We start from the raw sequence: 17,109 nt of genomic DNA on the forward strand, positions 1-17,109 counted from the left end.
AACTTTATAAGGAATATGACTTAAAAAATAACATTTTAATTGTTAGTTTGCGTAATTTTTATTCAACAAAATAATACATCACCTCTATAATCAATTTGCCAAGGTTCTACATGCTATAAAAAATCCTAGTTCTGGGAATGGAATAAAAAAAAACCTCAGTTTAGCTACATCTTAGATCAGAATTATAACGTTTATGGTGCAAAATATTGGACAATGAAAAATATAACATCAGAAATAGATATTTGGAGAAATATCAGAAATATATTGGTGAAGAGGGTAGAATTTCCCCTATAACATTTGAAGTCTACATAAATGAAGTTAAAAAAAACTCGAGTTTGAGCAAGTTTTTCATGAACATACAATGCAAAACAGTTGCACTGATAATTTGATAGTTAATATCTAAAATTTGAAGCTCTGGCTAAAGATTAAGTACTGTTCCATCAGATTTACCAACTTCAATTCATTGTAAACCAGCGAGAATTATCGTGGCAAACCAAAAGGTGTATTTGCGTTGCGTGCAAGAAAAGAATTAACAATCGTTAAACGCCAAATTTTTTATGATGAAATTCATTCGTTTCTAATGATGCATGCATTGAAACTTCTAAAACAACTTACGATTGCGACGTACCGTTAGTGCTGGTGATTTTTGAATACATAATCAAAGTCCGAATTGTAATACTTAAACACCATTATAGAATTTATAATGTAGGACAAAAATAAATAAAAATGAATACAAAATTTGAAATAATACATGTACAATTTGTTACAAATTAATACAACGTTAATATATTTCACAATTATAATTAAATATGTTCATTTTTTGGAAGTTGTGACTGCATCAAAAAATAGTACAGTGGAAGTATCTGGGTTGCATATCCAGAACATTTTACGGTTGCATATAGTAAAACATAACCTATATTGTCATAACACCTAACCTCATCTAACAAATAAAAATGTTGAGAAATAATCTATGCAGTCTATTTAGAAATTTAAACATATTAGAAACGCAACTGTCTAATGGAAGAACAATATTTACAAATGCCCCTAAATTAAGGGAAGTCACAAACAGAAAGGAAATGTTGAAGTCTCTACCATCAACTGATGAAGGAACTGCTGGAGAAAAAGCCATTGATGTAGATTCTCTAATTAGCCAGTAACAAAAAAACGAATTATGTGCTATGCAAATATGTAATTGTTCGAATTTTAGGAATTTCCAATTGTTCCCTGATGCAGACACACCTAACAGATTATTCAATGGTGTCCCATTTAAAGATATTCCCATTTTCCACATAAGGGTGTCACCAAACAACACAATCCTATCACTTACAGATGCAAATGGTAAAATCAAATATAACTTATTACTAAGATTTAAATTGTTCATTCACAGGTGTTCCAAAGATTATTAGGTCATGTGGTGTTGAGGGCTTTAAAAATACTAGGAAAGGAACAAACATTGCTGCACAAGCTACTGCCATTACAGTAGGAACAGTATGTAACATTTAAATTTTTCTTAAATCATCACACATTGGTTAAAATTATTATATAACTACAAATGTATTATTATTTTATGCATGTATAAAAACAATGTTATTACACAAATTATTTTTTTTAGAAAGCCCTAGAAAGAGGTGTAAAAACAGTAAGGGTAACTGTGAGAGGTCTTGGACCTGGAAGATTGGTAATATAAATTATTTATATTGTGAGTTGTTAACTACTATTAAAATTTGATTTATTTCAGTCTGCTATTAAAGGTTTGCAAATGTCAGGCTTAGAAATAATCTCCATTACTGATGCCACAAGAGTATCATGGAATCCACCAAGGCCAAGAAAGCAAAGGAAATTGTAAAAAATCTGTAATAAATATTTGTTAATACAAATTCGTTTATTGATTGTGCATGTCCCCTAATTATTGAGGCACTACAAAATATGTCGATTTAACTGATCAAATTTAAAATTTTAATTCAAAAAATCAGAAAACAATGACATTATATTGCAATTAATATATTATCAAAATATGTTTTATAAACAATATAATATTCCGCTTACATCAAACAAAATTAATTACCAATTATCACCAAATTTTCCAATCAGTAGTTGGTTGGCCTTCCTTGCTCTACCAACATCTTCCTCTATCCTCGACATACTCAAAATCAATGAACGAATAGATTTTTGATTTATAACTCGCCATTATTCTCTAAGAGCATTACCAAGCCCCTCCAACTTTTGAGACTGGTGATTTTGAGTGCAAAGTCACATAATGAGGTGAGGCGTTGTCATCTACAAAAACAAAATCTGACCCAAATTCTTGAGCAAATGGAATAGTAATTGATTGAATAACCAAATCGTGATTGTGGAGCATTCGTAGTTTCCCCGTTTAATATGAGCAACTGTTGTGACATATTAAACGAGTAAAAAAATTTCATCCCATACTGTTACAGGGCCACCTCCAAAGCAACAGTTGAAGCAATGTTTTGTTCATGATATTTCCCACCACACTGACCAAATCCTAATGATGTAATGTGTGCCTAGACTCATCTGTGAACAAACAATTACGTATTCAGCTGCAGTCCGTAGGCTGCCTTCACAAGAAAGTCTTCTTTGGAACCTACACAACAAATAAATTAATAATGAACCGAATAAAACGTGTTCAAAATTAAAAAATTTGTTTTTGTAAACAAAAATTTAACAAGAAATGAAATGTTGTTTATTATACGCAGTATATGTTGTATGTAAATTAATCTTATATAAAATTAGTTGTAAGAGATTTTGTTCATTATTTTGTTGTATATTAAAGAAGATGTTGTATATTATTTAATTTTTGATAAATTGTGCAACCTTCGTTATGAAAAGACGATACAGCTAATACACATTTCCCATTTCGTTTAAAATATTTTTAGTAATTTAAAATATGTGGTTATGAACTGTAAATAATTAAGACTATCATCAGGTTTTTCTCTGGCGTATGATAAACTAATTCGTAGAAAAAGACTCTTTTGTCTCTGGGCCAATTATGATATAATCAATTTAAAATGTGTTTGAAAATATATGTTTATTTATGCTATTAGATTTGTACCATCTTCGTATCAACCGAAAAATTAAAACTGTATTAAATTAGGAATCTACTTTTACTAGTTTCATTACATATTAAATGATGCAAAGTTATCTCTAAATTAGATTTTCATTTGGCCTATCAAAGGCCAACTATGATGTAATTAATTAAAAATGTTAAAACAATTTTTTTAATTATTTAAGCAGACTTTTAAATTAATACAGTCTTCGTATTAAGAAATCCACAGTTGTATGGAGTTAGGAATCTACTTTATCTAGGTACAATGCGGCTCAACAACAAGCTATTAACCTCAATCACAAAAAGTCTCATTGCAAATAAATGATTGTTAGTAAAAGGAGTCGTTGGTGGTCCGTACCGCATTTATAATGTGTGCATTAAATAAAATGCGCACGAAAAGTAACATGAGTATATAATTCGGGTGTATAAAATATACCAATCACAAAATGACCTCGATAGTAAAGTTTACGGCCCTTTCGGGGGCCCGAGACGAATCACCACCATGTTACCTTTTGGAAGTCGACGAAATGACCCTCTTGCTAGACTGTGGCTGGGATGAAAAATTTAATATGGATTTTATTGAGGAAGTTAAGAAACATATCAACGTAATCGATGCAGTTTTAATATCATTCCCAGATGTGTTTCATCTAGGGGCCCTGCCTTATCTTGTTGGCAAATGTGGCTTAAATTGTCCTATTTATGCCACAATACCTGTGTATAAGATGGGTCAAATGTTTATGTATGATTTGTACCAATCTCATCACAACATGAAGAATTTTAATGTGTTTTCGCTTGATGATGTGGATGCTACATTTGAAAAAATTATACAATTAAAGTTTAATCAGAGTGTATCAATTAAAGGTATGTATAAATTATAAACACTAGTGGACAATAAAATAATATATGTAAATATTATTTCCAGGCAAGGGATTTGGAGTGACCATTACACCATTACCAGCTGGACACATGATAGGTGGCACAATTTGGAAAATTCTAAAAGTTGGTGAGGAAGACGTTATTTATGCAAACGATTTTAATCACAAAAAAGAAAGGCATTTAAATGGTTGTGAGTTGGAGAAACTTCAGAGACCATCCCTTTTAATTACCGATGGCTTTAATGCTGGGTACCAACAAGCAAGAAGGAGGACTAGAGATGAAAAACTAATGAGTAATTTTAATTTTAAACTTCGTAGAATATGGGTTTAAATGTGTTATTTTCAGCCAACATCCTGCAAACCTTACGAAACAATGGTAATGTCTTAATCTCAGTAGACACTGCTGGTCGCGTTTTAGAATTGGCTCATATGTTGGACCAATTATGGCGAAATAAAGAATCTGGATTGCTATCATATTCACTGGCACTGTTAAACAATGTAAGTTATAATGTGGTTGAATTTGCCAAGTCACAAATTGAGTGGATGAGTGATAAACTTATGAGAAATTTTGAAGGTATGAAACAATATTTATTATTCATATTAATAACTAAATATCAATACTAATATTTTAGGTGCAAGAAATAATCCATTTCAGTTTAAACATTTACAACTTTGTCATAGTCTTCATGAATTAAGTAAAGTTTCAAGTCCAAAAGTTGTGTTAGCCAGTTCACCAGACATGGAAAGTGGATTTTCTAGGGAATTATTTTTACAATGGTGTTCAAATCCAAACAATAGTGTAATAATCACATCTAGGTATGTAATTTTTAGAAGTTTGCTGACAGTAATTAATGTCACATGCAATGCTATGTTTTTTATATCTATGACTCTATTGAATCTTTGTCATAATTTTTCATAATGTCATCTTGTAACATCAATAAGAGCAAAGACATGGAGTGAGAACATTTATATATAATTATGTAAAAATGTAATTAATTATTTTAGAACCTCCCCTGGTACACTGGCTAGAGATCTAGTTGATAATGGAGGAAACAGGACCATTGATTTGACAGTGGAAAAAAGAGTAAGATTAGAAGGGGCCGAACTGGAGGAGTACCAGAAGAAAATGAAAGATTTCAGACAAGACAAGTATGTCTACATTTACTATCAAAACAGTTAATAATCACTTTGAATTTTAGTGGTGACTCAGATTCTGATGATGACATTGAAATGAGTGTCATATCTAAAGGTCGCCATGACATTGTTATTAAAGAAGAAGGTAAAGTATCTGGTGGTTTCTTCAAAGTAACAAAGAAGCAATATCCTATGTATCCCTTCAAAGAAGACAAAATAAAATATGATGAGTATGGAGAAATTATCAGACCAGAGGATTACAAACTGTCAGATGTTGTAACTGATAGTGAAGACAATAAAGAAAATGTTGTAGTTAAAAAGGAAGAGGAGGAAATAGGTCAGTTTTTACAACTTTTTAATATAATACATGTTTTATGTAAATATTTGTCTTTTAGCTCAGTCACTCTTTACTTTGTAAAAATAACGTTAATCCAGATTTTGTACCCTAAAAGTAAGCAAACCCATTTATCCCTATTCCCATTTCCTAGCCCTATTCCCAGAATTGTTGTACACAAACTAGACCAAATAAACATTAATTGGTTTACAAAACCTGAATTATGTTATTTTTGCATTAAATGACATGTTTCAATTTATTGGTCTATATTGTGTTTCTTTTTTTATAATAGGCACGGAAATGAAAAAATATGTATTTAAGAACAGTACGAATTTAGCAAACTTTTTGGTTCTTTTTAGAATTAAGAATAAGAAAACGTAAAAAAGTGCGGAGGAAATACCGCCGCCGCCGTGTTCATTATTGTTTTAAAATAATTCCTGGTGTTGGTCTTGTGAAAGTCGCTCGAGCGCGTGAGAATCAAAACTACTTAGACCAATATCTGTTACTGACATAGTACATTTCCAGGTCTTATTCCGGAAGTACCAACTAAATGCATAGTGTTACAACGCACTGTACAGGTAAACTGTCAAGTGCAGTACATCGATTTCGAAGGAAGATCCGACGGAGAGTCTCTCGTGAAAATTCTGTCGCAACTCAAACCAAGAAGGATTATACTGGTGCGTAGTCCCGAAGAGAACAGCAAAATCATCGAGAAACATTGTCAGGACAGCGTCAGTGGCAAGATATTCACGCCCGAAAAGGGCGAAGCAATTGACGCTACCAGCGAAACGCACATCTATCAAGTGAGATTGATGGATCGTCTGTCGCATTCTCTGAAATTCATAAAAACGAAAGACGGCGATATCGCCTGGATCGATGGACAGCTTATTGCCCGCGAAGGAACGATGGATAAACAAAGAATGATTGTGGACGATTGTTTTTCAGATGGTGGGTAGTTTCTGAAAATCGTTTGCTGATGTATGCTTACGTAACTTTTTTTTTAGATGATGACGATTTTGATGAATTCACCTTGGCACCTTGCTCCACAGAAAAGACTCACGACCCAGTTTTTATTAACGAACTCAAATTGTCGGACTTCAAAATGATTCTGGCAAAGAACAACATAAACTCCGAGTTTTCGGGTGGCGTACTTTGGTGCAGCAATGCAACAATCGCCATAAGGAGGGTCGAAAATTCCAAAATCCTTCTTGAAGGTTGTGTGTCCGAAGATTATTACAGAGTCAGATCTTTGTTGTATGAACAATATGCTATGCTATAGTCCAAAATTTTCTGTTTTCCTTTCTATGCGGATTGTGATTCTAGATTCCATTTTTTTGTAATTTATAGTTCATTTTTATAGGTAGGATATTTATTACTTGTGGTACATAATCATGGTATATAAATTTTGATTTACGTAACCTTTCTTGGTTCATGTAAACATATTAAATAATCATTAATTATATTGTTATAAAATAAGTTCTATTGTAGTTTAAATGAGACATTGTACATTATAATTTTATTCATTATCTCATATTAAATGATTTTCTTAATGTACATAGTTATCAAATTATATTTTGCATGTCTGTGTATTCTTTTGAGATAAAGTAATTATATGTATGTACTGTCACAATGAATTGTATAGGTGACTAATTGTTGATATTGTAAAAAGAATACACAAACTATAATTTAAAAAGTGTTATGAGCACATTATGTATTATGAAATATACGATTTACAACAAATACCTACATATTAATTTTCATTTATGTAATTTTATTAAATGTGTATAAAAATATTAAATAAAATCATTTTAAATTTATCACTTATTTTATTAAATGTCTTGTTAAAAAGTTTAACGTTAATATTGCTGCCACATTTTTGCGCAGCAATAAATTATAACACAAGATTGTAAGAATGTAAACAGGACTTGATCCTTAAATATATAGTAAATAATTGAATAAATGTATAATAGCAGTTAAATTTGGAACTGTGCAAGTCAGTGGACATACATAAATTTTAAATTACTGATCTTTTATATCTCCAATATTTTTATTAATTCTATTTCTTACCAGGGAATTATTACAATTAATTCATTTCATAAAAGAAAAATTTGAACACTCCTTGTATAAAATCTGTTTTTAAGGTCTTAGCAAAAGCAAGTAATCTGTGAGATAAAAATTCAAAAAACTAAGTAAAGAATATGTATATGACAGAGACGTAGGCTAAATTACGTTTGTAAAAGTAATCGTATAATACAGACAGGCCCTCGTATATCAAGAACGAACACAATGGAACTATATTCGGTAGAGCGATCGCATCAGAGAACGCTTCACGTTGTTAACTATGTTTATGATAAAATTAATTTACTTATAGAATATATTTGGATCAAAGAGGCTTATTTCACTTAAAAATAATTTCTTTACTAAAGTGACTGTAAATAAATTATTAAAAATTCAATCAGTTTTGTTGATCGAATTATTCAGATCATCTTTTATTATTTTTTATGCTAAGTAGAAATAAAAAAGTAAATTTTAGTTGATATAAAATAAAATAATATTGAAAATATATTTCAAATTCAAGCTTGCCTAGTTTAAAATAATTTAAATTAAGTTATTATAGCCTTTACTGCTATGTAATGAATATTAATGAGCTTGAAATTTATGATTCGCGATTAATTTTTAATTGATTAAGTAATAAATGTAAAATAATATTTAGGAATTATAATTAAATGCACATATGTTATATTTAATATGGGATTAAATATATATTATAATGACAAAAGTGATGTATTTTTTATTTAAAAAATATTTGTGTTTTTAGTTAATAAATTTTTCACTTTGATTTAAAAGTGGGTAGTTCACAATAAAGTTTAAAAATTTGAGCTGGCCCTAAATTTTATTCGTCAAATGTGACTTTACTATACTATAACCAAATAATTTATATCCATATTATTATTATATTCTCCTTCGAAATAATATATCAGGTAATCCATAAATGCATCCACAATAAAACCGTATACAATCCGATTACCTGTAGCACATACGATAACCGGTGCGGACGGTTTAGTACAAACAAACGACAAACGCATTTTTTTTTAACTTAAAGTGCGCATAATTCAATAAAATAACAATACGTTGTCATCACGGAATAAAACTTTCACCGAATTGTAACAAAACGGCGCGTTCCCGAGCCAAATTCAAAATGTGATACAAAACTATCCATCCAGCGTGCTCCGCACCAATCGTGACGGCGGGATTCCCACTCCTCTCCCGTTTCATTCATCAGTTATCTCCGAACTGAGCAAGTGACTTAGCCATCGGCTGTCTCTTTTTAATTGTATACAGTTTGTTGGTCCGTCAGTGCGGTGAACGTGTGTTCTGTTGTTTTTCGTGTGGTTTTACGTGAATTTTTGGTGTTTTTTAAGTGAAAATATCGAATACGGTCGGCACTGACCCATCGGAATACCACAGATGTAAGTTTCGCGGAATACCGACGCTTTTGGACCCGGTTTTCATTCAAATGTTTATGTTACAATGTCCAAAACAAACCGGACGAAGTTGTACATTTTGAGGTTTCATGAAGAGAAAAAAAACTAATAGTCCGTCTGGTACTACGATAGTGACGAGCAACTGAAGAGTTTGTGATTTTTGTTCTTTACGTGTTTCATTAGCGCTGTGAGGTTATGAAAGATAAACAAGTTTATTGTACTCTGATACCTGATATGATAGGCTCGTTTTACCTATTTTTCAAGAATATGAGTTTGTCAGTGCGGAGCTATGCAAAAAGATCCGACATGAATTAACACGAGTAAAATTGTTTACTGGCTCGCAAGCAAATTAGATTTATTTTTGTTGTTTGATTAAAGTTGCACCTACTGTTTGGGTGGCCGCCAATTTTTTCCCAAATACTATTGATCTAAATGGATGAAGCAATGTCAATTAAAATATTAATCTGTTAAAGGTTAAACCAAAATATTACCTTGTAGCTGTATTAAACAATTTTTTTTGGAGCGCTCCATCCCTCTCGGTAATTGGCCACCTGTTTTTTAGTGTTTGCCAATGCAAGTGCTTAAATGCACCGAGATATGGGTGTAAGGTTCTTCCTAATATTAGGGATAATGTAGGTAGTCAGACACTTTTCGAATAATGGGCAGTTTTAGGAAATATACAGGGGTGTATTTAGCACACATTCACGTAATGTAAATTATAATAAAAAATACTGAATTAGTAAATATAATTTGAAAGACTATAAAGATTATAAATTAAAATGTGCCAAGTCCAATTATAAATGTAATTAGACTAGTTACACTATATGTAGCTAAATATATATTTAGTTTTCTCGAATGTTTTCATTATTAAAATAATAGTTTACTACAAAATATGTATTACATCGCCTTATCGATTTGTGCATGTATAAATTTTGTGAAAATAATAGATTAAGAAAAAGATTCACCAATATTTTTAACAGGCAAATATAATCCAACTTGAATAATTGCGATTTTCCAATTATTTCAACTGGAAATATGCCAAAGTTCACTGAAAAACTCTATTTATCTCGATGTTAAATCATATTTACCTTTAACATTTTTATGTAATTTAAAGGTATATCTAATTATGTGAAAATTCTACAAATTAATTTTAAATACTTAAGTATATCAACAGATCGTATTGTATATAAATATCTGTGTCAAGCTGTGTACTATAAATCTGGCTTATTAAATTAAATGTTAAAGTTTATACGTATAGTTTTCACAATTCATTTTTTGTTATAATAAAAATTAATTGTTATAAATAATTATTGTCCAAAAATTTTTAATTTCTTGGAACAGAGGAACGTTAAAATTATATTTATAAAATATTTAATAAAAATATATATTCACTACAATTATTTAAAATAATTAGAATCCAAAACGATTAATTAAGTTTGTTATTTCAGCTGGGAAACTCCCTGTAAACTTAGACAAATTTTCCCTCGGAAAATTTCCATTTATTTTGTTATTAAATCACATTTACCTCTAATACTTTTATCTAATATAAAATTGTATCTAATCATGGGAAACTCCAATAAATTGATGTCTAATTGAGTAATTTTGTGTAATTACTTGAACATCACAAACCTAACAACCAACTGTGCAAATAATCTGAGATTTTGGAACTGTCACAGACATTTATAGTTTCCTACATAAATTGTATTGTTCAATTAATTGAATTATATTTATCACTATTTTTACTTTTTCAATTACCATAATTACGTGGAAGGAATTTGTGTAATTAATTTAAGCACATTTTCACTATCAACTCATTACATATTTTAAATAATAACTACATTAAACAGGAAACATAATGTAATAAAATTGTGATAACGCTTTGTTTGAAAATATTTAATTTGGCCAAAATGTTTTATTCAATTTAAAATATAGCTCACCTATCGGGGACACATATTATAAATATGGAACCTCGTTACGAAAATGGTTACATCAGTTAAGTTCAGTTGTTAATCATTAATATTGCTTCATTTAAACATTGTGCAGTTTATTTTATAAAATTTGAACAACGCTTTTATCAGCAAAATTATTTTATGATAATTTACTAGAACAAACATGTGTTGTTCATTCATAAAATTACCATTTTACGTTAATTGAATAAAAATACGTTGGTTAAATAATTACTGTGGCTAGTTATCACCGATGCCACCCACAAAATTAAAAAAGGGGTAGCGTGAATTTAATACGAGGCCAGTTTAATTGCCACCCTGTATAAATCAGTATAGTGTGTTAACATAATGAGGGTTAATCTATTGTAATTATCTTGTAACTTAATATGTGACAATAATTATCAACATTAGGATAGGGGTGAAATAATGGGGTTGTAGCAAAGCAAATGAAATAGATCACGAACAAGCACTTCCTGTTTCAGTTATTAGGTCCAACAACCAAAATTTAATTTGTGAGGTAGGATTTTACCTTCATCAAATAATTGGGAATTAAAACGGCTTTTAGATTTTTAGAAATTCAGCACGTAAATAGAAAACGCCGTGGATAAACGTTGCAATTTTGAACAGACAAGTTGGGCGCCAAGGAATCATTTAGAAACTTTCCTTTAAACCCTCTAATAAGGTGGTAAATCATTGCTACAAAGTATTATTGAATAGAACTTTTACCTACCCATAATATTTATAAATTTTTATCCTCCGGTTTCGCAGATAACTTATCTCATTTCGTCTGTGTGATTTATTGATTTTAATAAAATTGAGTCTGGGCACTTCTTTTTATTCAAATCAGGTTGCAACATCATAATTAAAATATTGGAAAATTGTGTGCGGATTTAAGACAGAATAACTGGGACACCGGTCTATCTCTTGATCTTTGAAATATCGTTTCCAGCTGCCGGGGGTACAAGAAATCGGTGAGGGTGGATGGTCGAGGGGTTAAGGGGGCGAAGAGGATTGAACATGACGATGTCTGTCAGCCACCTGTTGACTGCATTTAGATTTCATACCCGCCCAACTGCACTGAGGGCCCATTCCATAAGTATCAAGTAACCTCACTGTACCACACTAGAGTCGTGCAGTTTTATTAAATTCACAGTTAGGACCGCACAACTTCGTCAACTAAAAATTGTAGCGGAAAAAATATCATGTAGAAAACTGTCTTAAAATTTAACGGGAGATTTGTCCATCAAATTTTGTGACGATTCAATTTTTGAGTCTTTTTTGATGTCTTATAAGAGAAAAAAATATATAATTCAAGCTTATTTCGTGAATTAATTTTTGATGTGCAAATAAATTATGGGTAAAAACAATTGTTTCTTGAGCTTTTATATGCTTCGATTGCAAATTTACTAAGCGACATTAAAAAGTGATAAAATTAAACAAATCAGCAGTCACATTAGCTGCACAAAAATGGTTTGCAAGCGGATAGCGAGGCACGTTGCATACGAATTAAAGACAAATCATCCTTGACGTATGATGAACAGCTGAACTGAAGACTGCAAACGATTAGAGGGACGAATATCGTGGCAGAAATAAAGCAAAAGAGCACGAGCAGTGGCAAGGTCAGATACGTCCGATCTGGTTACTGTCAGCGTCTCATTCTCTGAGAACGGAGCAAGTCTTTTTCAATTTCTCTAAATAAACATCGAGATTTGCGCGGCGTCCGAAAGAAAAATGTCCAACTGACGCTGCGGAATCTAAATTGCAAAGTAATTGTGACGCTTCGACTTCTTTATTTTTTCGCCGGTTTTACCGACATTAAACTTGTGCTTTGCTTCAAATTACTTTGCTTTACAACGCAGAAATACTTTTGTTAGCTGGCGTGCATAATGCACTTCAAACTTCAGTTCTTTTTAATTTTATAAATATTATTAATAAGTAGTATTATTGCGAGTGTCCACGTACTCCTGCGAGTCCGGTGCCAAAATGATTTGTGTCTTTGTTTAAATTCGGATTCAGTACTATACAGTCATAGATTCTGTAAACAATGCAAATATATATTATATCGACATATAAACAGACTCTGTTAAAAATATTCAATAAAAACTGGTAACACGTATCGTGTTATTTAATCGTGTGGTTGCTGATTAGACTAAAATCGGTATATTTTATTTAAACAATAGTAAACTACAAAATCTAATTTGATACTACGACGTTATGATTTAAGTAATATGTATGTTAACTGGTAAATTTTAATTTTTCAGATGGATCTGGATATTTTGGACAACTCCTTCGACTTCATTGAGGAGAATTTTTACGAAACGCCACCTTCCAAAGCGCCGCAGAAGCGAAAGGTCACTTTTAACACCCACGTATTCTCTCAGGTAAGTCTTCGTTTTTTAAGCATAAGAATCTTTAAAAAATATTTATGATTCATTTTTAAAACGAATTGCAATGTTAAATGGTTCCTTCGCTTTAAATTGGCACAAAACAATAGGAATATAAGCGAAAATGGACCTATGTCCAGTTGCCTAAATAAGAAGAATTAATTGTCATTGATATTTTACAAACCCAAACATCTTACTTTTATAATAATTTATTTTTAATAATTAAACTATATCTAAATATACAGTAAAATTACGAGTTGAAATGAGTATTTTATAACTGAAACACATTTTTGTTGAAAAATAAAAAAATAATTTGGTAATACATATAATTTATTTATTTTTTTTTTAGTTTAAAAGTTGTTATTTAATTATACATACAAAAGGTAAAAATTGTTATCAGACTGTGTATATTATATTTAAATATATATTTTTGTAATAGTAAAATTGACTATTTTTCAAGTTTAAAAATGGATTTCTAATTTGGACTGTTTTTTCTAAATATAATATTCTGAAAACACATAAATATTTAAATTTCTTTAATTTAAAAGTTTAATCAAGTTTATTAATCAAATTGAATATTTTAAATTATATTCTTTTAATTATTTTTATTTTAATGTCAAATGCATTTTTCAGTTTTTATAATTCATTACTTGAACTACATAAATTATATTTTAATTTCAAATTAATTTTTTTTTAATAAAATTATAAATAAATAAATTATTTTTTTTAATAAAAGTGATAAAATTATAATTTGATATTTAACGTGATCTTTTTTAATTTTAAAATTAATTAATTGTCAATTTATAACAAATATATGACGTTAACAATTAATTTGGATTGTTTTCCTTAAAAATAAAACAATATTGAAATTTCTTTTAGTTTCATAAAAAATAATTTAGTTAATATTAAAATATTAATAATATTTTATTAACCAATTTGAATTTTTAAAATTGCAATCTATTATTTTTGTATGGCAAACCTACTTTTTGCTTTTAGAATTCATTAATAACCCGCTTTTTATAGTTTTTTTATAAATAATTTAATCGTTTTTAACATAATTTAAATTTTAAATATGTTTCACTGTTATTTTAAAATATAAATTTGGTGATAATATATTTAATTGTATTGTATTGTATGTATTTAAATTAATTATAGAATATATTTTAATTTTATAGTATTTAAATATGTTTTTTAGATTTTTTCATTTTAAACTTAACGATTTTTTAATTTACAACAAATTCACGATGCTAACAATTAATTTGTATTGTTTCTTCTTAAAATCTAAAAATATTTTTAAATCAATTTGAATATTAAAGTTTATACTCTTTTAATTATTGTTTTATAACGTATTTTAATTTATTTTAACATGTATTATAATGTATATATTGTAATAACTAAAAGTTATTAAATGTAACGAAATTATTTACCAATTTTAGTATTTAAAATTATGGATTTTTAATATTTTCAATAGTAAGTCTAATTTTAAAATTCATAAAACTTATATTTTTAATGTAAACTGTGTTTTCTTAACGAGACAAGATAAAATATTGCCTCCCCAACGTACACACAATGAAGATTAAAGAACGAGAATATGTTTTATCAAACGGTGTAAGTTTTATCATAATTCCAGGATTCACTCCCGCGGTTCGTTTTAAAATATTTCGTAACACTTCAACTTTTATTTACTTTGCCCTCAATTATTTTTAATCTATCCACCAGATCAAAGAGGGTTAGCACCGCATTCACGTATCGTTTCCTGACTGAAAACTGCTCCTGAAACGTTGTAACAACATAATTTGTGTCTTTCCTACAATTGTTTGTTTTAACGTAGATTTTAATCGATGAGTCACTTGAACGAAATTTATTTATCGTAACGAAGTGAGTGGTGTGTGTGTGTGTGTCTGTGTGGCTAGGAAAATAATCGGTGCCCGTCCAGTGATCGGGTTAATTTGGTACTTACAGGAAACGGGAGACACAAAGTACGTGTGACGCAACACACTACAGGAAGTTCGCTCACTTCAGATCGTACGAGGGTATACGATCGGAAGCGGTACCTGTTCTTGTGGGGTTTCGATCCACCACGAAAAATCGTATCGATTTAAGTATCGATTGCCGCTTACACACACGTATACATGTCCGTATGCAGCTGATAAATTTATATCTGAATCACTTCAGGCGGTGTCTGTAATTAAACTACTGAAAGACCACATTTGGAATTTTTGCGATAACTAAATAACCCTGCATTAAATGTAACATATTTGCAATATCATAATCGTCGTTTTATTGCCAGTACGTACGGGTAGAGATATTACTAATGGCGTCCATTAATACTGTTGCGGATTTATTAATAAATTAGGATTTTTGTATTGGTTTTGATCTAGTTTTTACTGGTTCGTGTGATTATACTGTCCAGATAATCGGACTTTCCATTTCCAAAGTTTTCATCAACACCATGAAACACAATATTTACTCTGCACTGTGATAAATTTATCACATATGGATAAAACCAATTTGAAAATAGAATTGTATAAATATTGTTTTAAATAATAATTTTTACACTTGTTGCAATATTTGCTTATTTACACAAGCAGTTGCTAAAATATTATAACGAATCTTTTAGCGTTGGGTTCAATAAATTGCGATAAATTTTTCATCAATTTTTTTCGCTCGTGAATCTAAACAACGTGCCTTTTAAAATAAGTACGTGACTTAATCTGCGTTTCGATCAATTTTTTAGCACAAATAATTGTAAATCTAAAACCAATAATATTGAATCTATACATCCAATATGGTTGATGCAGTTCAAATAAAGAGTACCATGAAACCTGTTGACTGGAGTAGTGCCTAAAACTTGTATTTTTGCCTGTGGTTTGGCAGCTGTTTAAATATTATTTCATCCATTGACTTGTTTGTTTATAGACGTATAGTTTGAATAAATTGCACGAGGGTTTACAAAAAACACGTGTACCATAAAATTTTCAAATGTTCAGTCCGATATTCGATGTGAAGGTTGACGTATTCAAATGATGGGCACTTGTAGAAAATGCGGCGTTCGCAACTGGTGCACTAACTAATTGAAATTAAGATGTTAAAGACCTTAGCGTCACAGGGTGGAATTCCTCCGAAGAAATATGCTGACGGCAGCTGCACGTATTATAAGTGTTTTACTTTTAGCCAAAATCCAGCACATGTCTCGGTGATTTATTGGCAGAAATCGACTGGAACTTACCGCAATGTCGGCGAACATGAAAGCCGACGATGCAAGGGAGCAGTACCTTGGTGACTTTTTTTCGCGTCTTTTAAGAGCGGTTTCGTGTATTATTCACTTTTGCAATTATGATACGCCGACCCTGCTAAATTGGCGCGCAACCATATGAATCAAACGCGACTAATTGTCACCACAATCTTTATTGTTGCCTTTTTGAAATTTGGCACAGCAATTGGAAATGACGGTGGAACAATGTCCCGGGGGACGTGCAAACCATTGTTTATGCATGTAGCGAAAATGTTTTGAGTTGTGCCGAACAAGAATTACTGGTATTACAGTCGCATGTCCGTCGTGATTTCTTTTGAGCATATCGACGAGTTCATTGATGGACAAGATCGATTGTCTCTGGGTGTCCGATTGTCTTCTCGGAATACGAGAACAGGACACTCTGCCATTTCGAGCGCGCGTTCATGGATGGTGGGAACAAAACGGCAAGGAATCGTAATAACGGTGCGCAATTCCAGAAATAGACGTCGAACACGGAGTGGCTTGAACTTGAGCCAGAGACGGGCAGAGGCGAACATAAACAAAAAACTGCCAACGGTTTCGAACGCACTATAATACAGTGATCATTTTTTTTTTTGTTTTTTAAATTTGTCCTGTTGCATTTTATTAT

The 17,109-nt window shown here is 30.6% G+C and overlaps 3 protein-coding genes across 4 annotated transcripts in view; all 3 read left to right on the forward strand.

The window, feature by feature from the left end:
• The first annotated feature begins 903 nt into the window (after nt 1-903).
• LOC109599049 (28S ribosomal protein S11, mitochondrial) lies at nt 904-1,877 on the forward strand. Its single transcript, XM_020014986.2, has 5 exons — nt 904-1,153; nt 1,208-1,338; nt 1,388-1,488; nt 1,613-1,678; nt 1,739-1,877. Exons 1-5 carry the CDS (start codon nt 954-956, stop codon nt 1,844-1,846), a joined length of 606 nt encoding a protein of 201 aa, XP_019870545.2. The 5' UTR covers nt 904-953; the 3' UTR covers nt 1,847-1,877.
• Nucleotides 1,878-3,285: 1,408 nt separating this feature from the next.
• Nucleotides 3,286-7,227, forward strand: LOC109598715 (probable cleavage and polyadenylation specificity factor subunit 2). 2 transcript variants are annotated; one of them, XM_049970829.1, is made up of 9 exons: nt 3,286-3,928; nt 3,990-4,235; nt 4,289-4,516; nt 4,575-4,758; nt 4,948-5,091; nt 5,142-5,527; nt 5,770-5,880; nt 5,936-6,358; nt 6,415-7,227. In XM_049970829.1, the coding sequence occupies exons 1-9, from the start codon at nt 3,514-3,516 to the stop codon at nt 6,687-6,689; spliced, it is 2,412 nt and encodes an 803-aa protein (XP_049826786.1). In that variant the 5' UTR covers nt 3,286-3,513; the 3' UTR covers nt 6,690-7,227. The 2 variants fall into 2 exon arrangements, with proteins under 2 accessions (XP_049826786.1, XP_049826787.1); XM_049970830.1 differs by lacking the exon at nt 5,770-5,880 and having other exon boundaries at nt 3,292-3,928; nt 5,142-5,413.
• Nucleotides 7,228-8,732: 1,505 nt separating this feature from the next.
• The window catches only part of LOC109599424 (ETS-like protein pointed), a 120,722-nt gene continuing 112,345 nt past the window's right edge, over nt 8,733-17,109 (forward strand). Inside the window, exons 1-2 of the mRNA XM_020015418.2 lie at nt 8,733-8,880; nt 13,103-13,222. Coding sequence (XP_019870977.1) covers nt 13,103-13,222 — 120 coding nt within the window. The 5' untranslated portion in view covers nt 8,733-8,880. The remainder of the gene's footprint in view (nt 8,881-13,102; nt 13,223-17,109) is intronic.

The sequence above is a fragment of the Aethina tumida genome, chromosome 1 (genome assembly GCF_024364675.1).
Source record: "Aethina tumida isolate Nest 87 chromosome 1, icAetTumi1.1, whole genome shotgun sequence".
NCBI classification, from domain to species: Eukaryota; Metazoa; Arthropoda; class Insecta; order Coleoptera; family Nitidulidae; genus Aethina; species Aethina tumida.